This window comes from Trifolium pratense, linkage group LG5 (assembly GCF_020283565.1).
Source record: "Trifolium pratense cultivar HEN17-A07 linkage group LG5, ARS_RC_1.1, whole genome shotgun sequence".
In the NCBI taxonomy this organism is placed as follows: domain Eukaryota; kingdom Viridiplantae; phylum Streptophyta; class Magnoliopsida; order Fabales; family Fabaceae; genus Trifolium; species Trifolium pratense.
Genome location: NC_060063.1, coordinates 11,170,942 through 11,181,440, shown reverse-complemented (window position 1 = coordinate 11,181,440; position 10,499 = coordinate 11,170,942). Strand labels below are relative to the sequence as shown.

At 36.0% G+C, this 10,499-nt stretch overlaps 1 protein-coding gene across 3 annotated transcripts; it reads right to left on the bottom strand.

Moving 5' to 3' along the window:
* Positions 1-1,430: 1,430 nt before the first annotated feature.
* On the bottom strand, positions 1,431-4,978 carry LOC123887184 (pentatricopeptide repeat-containing protein At2g34400). 3 transcript variants are annotated; one of them, XR_006801394.1, is made up of 3 exons: positions 3,919-4,870; positions 2,186-3,253; positions 1,431-2,101 (listed from the first exon to the last, which is right to left on the bottom strand). XR_006801394.1 is itself a non-coding variant. In XM_045936466.1 (2 exons), exons 1-2 carry the CDS (start codon positions 4,791-4,793, stop codon positions 2,305-2,307), a joined length of 1,824 nt encoding a protein of 607 aa, XP_045792422.1. In that variant the 5' UTR covers positions 4,794-4,978; the 3' UTR covers positions 1,435-2,304. The 3 variants fall into 3 exon arrangements, 1 of the variants encoding a protein (XP_045792422.1); XR_006801395.1 differs by having other exon boundaries at positions 1,434-1,866; XM_045936466.1 differs by having other exon boundaries at positions 1,435-3,253; positions 3,919-4,978.
* Between the last annotated feature and the right edge of the window lie 5,521 nt (positions 4,979-10,499).

Below are 10,499 nucleotides of genomic sequence, written 5' to 3'. Positions count from 1 at the left end.
TCGTTTAATTTTAATTGAACAATCACTGACTTGCCGAATACGAGGAAGTAATCCCTCCGTCCTAATATATAAGCAAAAATGAGTAAAAAAAAACTTGTTATATTTGATTAAAAATTTGGCCAAATACATCTACTTCATTTGACCAATATTTGCTTATATTTTGGGACGGAAGGAGTAGGTCCTAAACGGGGAAAGTAACTTTTGGTGGATTTGGATTGGGTGCAGGCAGCACCCATGGTTGCATGAAGTCAGTGAAATCAAAACCATTCGATCAAAAATCGGACAGATTAGATTTAAGATCAAAATTTTAATGTCTTAAAAAATCAAAACTGCATTAGTCAAAAAAATATATATATCAAAACTGCATTAAACTATGGACCGTCTGATTTTATCAGAAAATTCTCTAAAATTATTTCTCTTTGGTGTGTGTGCCTCAATTGCCAAATAAAGGGCATGTTTGTTATAGATTTCTTTTTTTTAAAATAGATTCTTATAATGTTACATAATTTTGTGTAAAAAAAATTTATAATTTTTTATTTTATAAAAACTTTAAATGAAAATTTGGTTTGAATAATTATTCTTGAAATGTTATTGAAACTCTTTTTGGATATCAAAATTTCGAAAAATCACTTAATTTTGAAGCTATTTCAAACAGATTTTCATAAAAATCATTTTTAAAATATAACTTTTTGAAAAAATTGTGATTTTGACTATGTTTTGATCTTCAATAATGTGTGTTTATGTTATATGATGTCAAAATTAGTGTTTCAATTTAGAGAAAAAAAAAATTATAAAAAACTTGTAATATTTCGAAAAATAGTTTTAGAAAATCTATTTTCAAAAATACAAAGAAAAATCCATTTTTTTAAAGCGACCCAAAATTGGGGATGATGGTAATTACTCTTGTTCCCTTATGAATTGCTCAGAACCCCCATCCAACAGAAAGATAATTGTCATTACACAAATTCTGCCCCAAGATATTTCTCTGTGGTATCAATCTTACCAGAAAATATCTTTAAGTAGTATATTTTTCTCCGAGGAATGTTGGGTGCGGGGGGGGGGGGGGGGGGGGGGGGAGGGTGCAATCACCAACGGAGATTTGTTGCTAAATCGGCCAAAATTGGTTTGTGGCCCATCAATACATTTTTAAGAGAAAAAAAAAAACACAATTTTTATGTCTTGGAAGTTTACCTCCGAAGAAAAATAGTTTATTTTCCATTCAAAAGTATGTATGGTTTTATGGAAACATGTGAATGGCGTGGGGTGGGGGTGGGGTGGGGGGTGAGGGAAGAAGCTCTATTTTTCATTAGAAACACAGTTTGTGTGGACAAAGTTGGTTTATTTTCAACACTCTTTCCTTAGCCCATTTGCATGTTTGGTTATCTAAACCTAACCCAACCACCTCAGAACTAGGAAGAATGAGAGTATACTATGAAATCAAGTCTCGTGATTTTGAAGATTTTGTCACATCATAGAATAACTAAATGGAAGTAGAAAACAAACAACAAAATCAGAAAATCTAAGGTACAAATATTTTCTTACACTCCTGTCATCTAAGCAAATAAACTTTTTATCATCATTATTTGTTGAATTTGCATGATGCCAAGGAAACTCTTTATTTCTTCTGATACAAAACAATTGTTGCTGCTATAATATATTGACCTATCTAAACCTTCATTGGTAAAAAAAAAAAATTAAATATAGAGTATCAAATTTTCGTTGCTAATGGTATGAGTATGACAAGTAAAGAAGCTAAAGTTACTTCCCTAATAGCAAGATCAATTGCTGGATCCTATTGGCAAAATATATCTTCCTTACAAAACAAAATATATTGCCTAAACAAACAAGGTGAAAAAAGCTCCTTCCCTGAACATATTTGGCAAAAGTTCAAGAAAGTGTCCAAATTATAGCTTATGTAAAAGCTAGAGGCTCAGCCTATGAAGCACAGACACGGACACGGGACACAACACTGGTAATAGTTTCAAAAATAGAAGTAATTAAATGTAATCAAATGTGTCGGTTTTGTGTCAGACACGGACACATGTTGGGCATCGGAAACGCATTCAATCCAAGGTGGCGGTGCTTCATAGGGCTCATCCACCTTAAATTATATAAACCCGAGCTTAAGTACAAAAGAATACAAGCATCGGCTATATATTAGTATGTGCTGTCAGAACAAACTAACCTGATGAAACCGATTCAACAGACATGAATATTTGAGCTGAAACTCTTGAGTGCCGCAGAGTCCAAATCTCCCTGCTTCGGCAATATCCAATAAAACAACTCCTTTGCTCTGCATAAAGATTAGTCAACAATCTTTGGCACATAACCTTCCTTTTTGAGATCTTCATAGAGCAAATCAATTATGTTAAATATATCTGTAGAGTCAAGGGATAAACCATCGCCAGCACGAAATTCACGCAATTCATTATCAACTTCAATCCAGCTACAACCAGGAGTTTTAGTGACACCCTTCTCTCTCATCAACGCTCTCATCCTTGCTGAATCATCCCACATGTTCAAATTTGCATATATTTTTGAGGAGATGATATAGTTTCCAGAGTTTGAAGGATCCAACTCTAAAAGCATCTGCATAACTCGTTCTGCAATATCTACGTTTTTCTTCCTTCGACAGGCACCGTGTAAAGCACCTAATGTAACCTTGTCTGGTTTTTCAGGCATTTTCTCAATGAGATCCCAAGCTTCGTATAAATGACCGGCACGTGCCAAAAGATCAACCATACAAGAGTAGTGCTCAATTTTTGGTACCAATCCAAACAATGTGCTCATCATATCAAACAACCTATGTCCCTCATCAACCAAGCCTGCATGCACACAAGCCGAAAGCAACGCTACAAACGTTATATCATTTGGGCGAGCACCACCACCCTCATCTGACATGCGCTGGAAAAGTGATAGGGCTTCCTTGGCTTTGCCATGAGAAGCAAGCGCAGAGATCATAGCATTCCAAGAAGCATCATTTTTCCAAGGCATGTTGTTGAAAACTCGCTGGGCACTCTCCAAACTTCCACACTTGGCATACATATCGATCAATGCAGTAGCTATAAAAATATCATGTTGAAATCCTCTTTGTGTTGCATATTCATCAATTTGTTTCCCCAAATCCAAAGCCCCAATACCGGCACATGCAGACAGAACTGCAGTCAGGGTAACTTTATTTGGATTAACACCACTCTCCTTCATAGAATGAAATAAAGATATTGCTTCATCTGCCATTCCATTTTGAGCATATCTGTTATGCATGTACCAATTATAAAAATTACTTGAAAAAAAATGAGATTGTAGGAAAACCAATTTATGATAGAATGGCAATTAAACGATAGGAACATGAAGAAAGCATTATCAACTTCTGCGTAACTTGGTTAAGATCAAGAAAGTGTTTAAGTATGTACTGAAGTTAGGAATTTGTATCCCTATAGTCACAAGTTCACGGATTCACTGCATTTAGATAATATCGCATTCTGAATTTCGTTTTTGAACCCGATTTATTGAAGTTAAAATGCAGGATATATCTCCTCTAACAACTTGCTTTACAGGATAAAGTATGAAATTTACACGGCTCCATCATTTATATAATTTCTCCTCAACGATTGAGATTACTTAGTTTACCCTCTAAGCTGAGTTGTTCATGTTAGAGTAGCCGAATAATTAAATGTGAGTCATGTGATTTTTATTCAACCGTCCCAATCTACCAAGTGCTATGTATGAAATATAAATTATACCTAAACTAGTAACTGAAGTTCAATATTTGGAATTAATTTGATCAAATAAATATATTTTAAGGATTTTAGGCATAATTGCCATCATTAAAGAAATGACTAATATAATTTAGACTATATAATATATATCTTTCAGCAACTACTTTAACTATTTATTCACAGGAATATTACTACTCACCCTGATATAACTGCATTCCAAGTAATAACATCTCTGCTTGGCATGCCATCAAATATCCTTCTAGCCGAAACCAAATCACCACACTTACCATACATACTAATCAAAGCAGAACCTATATACGTATTAAGCTTCATGTCACGTTCGACAACAAACCCTTCAACCCACTTCCCCAATTCCAAATCCCCCAATTCACCACAAGCACCAAGAACACTAACCAAACTCATCTCATCAGGCTCAAACCCAGACTCTTCCCTCAACCTTACAAACACCTCAACTGCTTCCCTCGCACGCCCCATCTTCGCATACCCAGAAATCAACGAATTCCACGACACCAAATCCTTGTCAGAAATTTCATCGAACACCTTACGTGCAAACCCAAACTCCCCACACCTAAAATACATCGTAATCATCGAATGCACAGTATGCAAATCAGCATCCAACCCAAGTTTAAAAACCTCGGAATGAGCCAATCGCCCTTCACGAACAGCTTCAAGATTCCCACAAGCGAGGAAAACAAACGGGTAAGTAAATTTATTAGGAGTAATACTTAACATTTTCATTTGATTATAAAGATTAATTGTAAGAGGGTAATTATGCCAAGTAGTAGTGGTAGCCCTAAGCATGATGTTAAAAGCATAGTCATTTGGATGAGGAATTATATGTGAGAAAATTATGGAGGAATAGTTGAAGTCTTTGAGGGTTATGGATTGTGAGAGAAGGTGATTTGGTTTGTGAATGGAATGGATTATCATTTGGGTGTGGATTTGTTGAAGGGTTTTTATAGAGGGACATTGTTTAAGAAGGGATAGTAGTAATGTTAATGATGAAGAATGGTTTGTGTTTTTGATGAAAAATTGGTGCTTTGAAATCAACATGCGTGAGTACAATGTTTTGGTTTTTGAATTTACGGTTGTTGTTAATAGGGGACGTGTGAACTATGATGAGCGCGCTTGTTTTTGTACTTGTTTGTATGCTATTGTTCTATGCCGGGGGTGCACCGATTATATTTTTTTGTTTTACGATGAGTTAATTCAGAATCTCTGCCCAAACTCCTTATCATGAGACTAAATTTAGTGGTTTGTCGCACTGATTATATTATAGGGTAAAAATCCTCTCTAGTTTTTAATATTTTTGGGGTATAAAATAGATTTTAATTCAGTTAATGTTACATTTTTCCGTTTACATTTTCAAAATCATATAGTAATGGAGGAAATGGAAAAAAATACAAAATGGAGAGGATCCCAACTCCGATTATAGGACATAAACGATGAAAGACATTACTGTTTTTATGGATTTTGAAAATGTTATTGAATCTGTTAAATTATATTTGAAAACGTTGGAAGACATACAAGAGAATCAATACACCAATCAGAAAAGAAAAAAAAAAAGATTTACGACCAAATCGACCTCTAAACCATAACCAAGAAAATGCTTTAATATCATCCAACAATTGTGAAGCGTTTTGTATAACGCAATTGAAAATCACATTATTTCTTAACTTCCAAATACACCAAGTATGGACCAGCCATATCAGATGTCTAACATGTTTACCTTTTTTTTATTTAACCATAATACCGAAAGATAAGAAGTGGTTTCATCTTTCCAAACTTGATGGTATTTTGTAACCTAACCATAGTACCCAAAAAATGCATTCTATATTGTGTAACTAATTTCCTTACTTTTCTTGTGAAAAAAATAAAATAAAAATCATTTGTTCAACTCTTGCAATTTTCTTTTTTTGTTTTTTTTTTATAATGTGCAATTTTCATATTTGCTATGATTGACTTTGATCTTATGGTTTTTTTTTTATGGCTTAAATATCGCAGGAATACCGACATTCTGGCACGCTAGTAATAGATGTGGTGTATGATGTTTCAACACTAGACTACGAACAAGACGTTGAGACTGAAATCTGGCACGCAGTGAACACAATGCTGCACAAGATGCTATAGCATATGTTGCAGCAAGACAGGCGCTGAATAAAATAAAGAAATAAATAGCAGAATAATAAATAACACAGATAGTTGTTAACCCAGTTCAGTGGAACGTCACCTACTTTGGGGGATACCAATCCAGGAATGAATCCACTATAATAGTTCTAGTTCAAAACCCTCGACCAACACCCGGTACTTGACTTATCGCCTAGACACTACCCGTGCAATCCTATCTAAGAACCTCTTAGATAATGAGACCCCGTCCCAAATTCCCTCTAACAACACGTACCATGTTGCTGTCAATAATAATAATCAAGATGGAGACACTCTAAACTAGACCACACTCTTGCTTAAAAGTTCTTGAGTGAATCACTCATGCTAACTCCGTGCTTCAAAGCTTAGGAGTAGCTTACAATTAACAACCAAAACACAGTCCTAAACTTGCATCAAATTGACACAAGAAAGGCTGACAAAAGACACAAACTCTAAACCCTAAAAACTCACACTTTGTAAAGAACACGATTTAGAATACATGAGTTGTAAAGGCCTTAGGCTTCACATATTTATAGTCTTCAATTGTCTTGATGTGCAAGCTAGGTCTTCAGACAAACAAAGCTGGAAGAATTGCGGCCAACCCTATATTATTTTCAGAAATATAACCAAGTTTTGTTTCATGTATGACTAAAAAAAAACGCAAAAATATTATATAATTATATTTTTGTTTTAAATAATATTCAATCAACCGACTTCATGAAAACTTGTTGAGCAATGCTCGTTTTGCCCAGGCGCACGTGCTTGCATATATAATTGAAGCAAATCTTGACTGAGATTTGAAATAAAAATTCTGCACGAAAACAGAGCATCAGGATGCTGTACGATGATGCTACAGCATCTCTGTCCAGCATCTGGCTAGTTGGCTTTTGCAAAATGTAGCCAATATCAAAACACCAACAATCTCCCCCTTTGGCAAATTTTGGCTAAAACAACCTTAGGCTAGTGCATAGAGAGATACAGTCTAAACTTTCCTTCGAGTCAACATAAGCACACAACTAGGAAAGAAAGTAAAAAAGTTCATCAAATGAAAGATAGCTAGCACGTAAGCATCAGAGGCATGCAACAGCGGAACATAACACATCTAGCCTCATATAGGACAGATAGAGAGAAATAAACTCTCACATAGTGGATTCAAGATAGGAGAAATAAACTCCTCTATTTCAAAGTAACACCACATAGAATAGGAAAAATAAATTCCTATATTGGCACTTCAGACATGCATACCACATGTAGTAGAAAAATAAATTCTACCTACTCCCCCTCAATATATGCATAAACTTCACTCCCCATCAAACATGCATATCACATACATCAAACATGTTATACTAGATGTTATAGCATTATGCATCACATCATGCACAACATATATTACTCCCCCCTTTTTAGCCATAAATTCTGACAAATAAAGTCAGTACCATAGAATAGGAGCAAAATAAAGAGTACCACAGAGTATCAGAGCATATAGAATCACAGAGTGCAGAGAGAATCAGAGCATAGGACATCCTGGAGTATCGGAGCCAAAAGACATGGATTGTGCATGTTACAATCTAGAGAGCATCAGGGCGTAGCCCACAAAATTAAAATCCGAAAGGACATGCAAATAAAGCATAAGTAGGTCACATAGAAGGACTAGCATCAGAGTCCTCCTCCTCTACCTCAGTATCACCACCTGCATTATCATCAAGAACACCAGGATTGACATTGGAAAACACCTTGAGGTCAACAATCATTTGCTTCCTAGGCAAAACATCAGTTGACTGATTGACGGATGATGCAGCACAGTCTACAGCATGTATACCCTCAAATAGTCTAAAATCAAAAGACAAATCACAACCTCTCTTGCTAGGCACATCAGCCTCAGTACAAATGCCAGGATGTTGAGCTAGAATAATATCACACATCAGTGTAGGAAAGACTATAGGCATCTTCTCAGCACATGACTTACCATGCAGAACAGTTTCATCAAGAATATGGAAACCAAGGTCAAAAGGTGATCTGGTCCCTACAACATAAATAAACCGAGCCAAACCTGTATCCAGAGTATTGGAATGAGTAGTTGGAGCCCAATTGCAGTTTTTCATCAATCCAGCTGCATTAATCAAATCAACAAGCTTTTGGCATTGTAAAAAATCTTTACTTAAATTTCTTTCCACAACAAGCCTTCTTTTTATCACAAATTTCCACTTGTCAACATTTTCAACACGATGAAAGGAAATGTTGTCAATGGGTACATGGGATACATCTTGAGGGATCCTCTTTTTCTTCACAGACTTCTTTGAGGATGGTGTAGCATGTTGGTCTTCCTCAAACTCTGAATCACTAGAGGAAACAGTCTTCCTCTTCAAAAGCTTCTTCTTTGGCTCAGAGGGCCCAGTAACCTTACTCCACTGCTTCTTAGGACCATAGGATTTCTTTTATTTGTGAGTTTTAACAGGAACATTTAGAAACAGCCACACACTTACCAGTATTGCTCCTTAACCTCCTAGTACTAGGAGCAGGAGTCCTCTCAGTAAGGTTGAGATTGTCCACATAAATAACATTTGAATCTTTCTCAACAGATTCATAACCATTCAAAGGAACAGACATAGTTTTACCACTATGATCAGCATAAGGGATCACATAGGTATCATGAACAAAAACATTATCAGTAGCAGTTGCTTCAGAACCCTTTTCTTTGTTAGGAACAATAATATTATCTGGAGACTCGGGTATCACAATGTTATCCAAATTTTCCTGTGCTGCAGATGTTGTAGCATCAAGTGCAGCATCCTTCTCAGGAACACTCTTCTTGACATGTTCCAACACAAAATTGTTACCAAATCTTCAGATGTTTCAACATTACCCATAACAGCGTGCATTACTAAATAAATTGAAAAGAAAACTGCACGCCACACTTGCAATAATTGCTATAACTCTTCAGATAGGCAAATACCAAGTTTGCCTCGCAATTTTTCAAATTGAACCGCATCTAATGCCTTAGTAAAAATATCAGCCAATTGTTCTTCAGTGGCAACATGTTCAAGAGTCACAATACCTTCTTCAACAAAATCTCTGATAAAGTGGTGCCTAATATCAATATGCTGCGTCCTACTATGTTGGATAGGATTCTTTGAAATATTGATTGCACTAAGGTTATCACAGTACAATGCCATAACATCTTGTACCACATTGTACTCCAGCAACATTTGTTTCATCCATAATAGTTGAGAGCAGCTACTTCTGCAGCTATGTACTTTGCTTCAGCTGTAGATAGAGATACACAATTCTGTTTCTTGCTGAACCAAGATATAAGATTGTTGCCTAAAAAGAAACAAGCTCCTGAGGTGTTTTTTCTATCATCTGCCCAATCAGCATCACAATATCCCACCAGCGTAGAATTCTCACCATGAGTATACAAGATCCCATAATCACATGTACCATTCACATGCTTCAAAATTCTTTTCACTTGAGCAAGATGGCTCATCTTTAGCTCAGCTTGGTACCTAGCACATACTCCTACAACAAAGGTAATATCAGGCTTGCTGGCTGTGAGATATAATAAGCTACCAATCATACTTCTATACAGACTTTGATCTACATCAGTCCCTTTTTCATCTTTGGTAAGCTTTAAATGAATTGCTGCAGGTGTTCTTTTATGAGCAACACCTTCCATACCAAACTTTTTCACTATATTTCTTGCATACTTGCTTTGAGAGATAAAAATAGTATCTTCCATCTACTTTACTTGAAGTCCAAGGAAATAGGTTAGTTCACCTACAAGACTCATCTCAAACTCAGACTGCATTTGCTGCACGAAATGTTGTACCATCTTACTAGACATTCCTCCAAAAACAATGTCATCAGCATAGATTTGTGCTATCAATAATTTGCCTTGATCTTCTTTCACAAATAGAGTCTTGTCATTTCCTCCCTTCTTGTAGCCTTGACTAATAAGGAACTCAGTCAATCTTTCAAACCATGCTCGAGGCGCTTGTTTTAATCCATATAGAGCTTTCTTTGATTTGTAAACATGATTAGGAAAGCTTGGATCAACAAACTCCTTTGGTTGTTCCACATACACTTCTTCATTTAAGTACCCATTGAGGAAGGCACTTTTCACACCCATTTGAAATAATTTGAATTTTAGGATGCACGCCACTCCTAGAAGTAATCTAATGGATTCAAGACGAGCAACCGGAGCAAAAGTCTCGTCAAAATATATCCCTTCAATCTGTGAATATCCTTGTGCAACCAACCTTGCCTTGTTTCTGTTCACAGTACCGCTTTCATCAAACTTGTTCTTGTAGACCCACTTGGTACCAATCACATTAGCATTTTCTGGTCTAGGAACTAAGTCCCAAACTTCATTCCTCTTGAACTGATTTAGCTCTTCTTGCATAGCATTTATCCAAAACTCATCAGTGAGGCCGTCCTTCACATTTTTGGGTTCAAATTTGGACACAAAACAAGCATTAGAAACTAAGTCAAGTGTCCTTCTAGTAGTAATTCCTTGATTAGAATTACCAATAATCAGATCTGTAGGATGATTCTTTTGAGTACGAGTGGAAGGCCCTTTCTTTGGAGTAGCAAAGATTGGTTCAAGAATAGTAACTT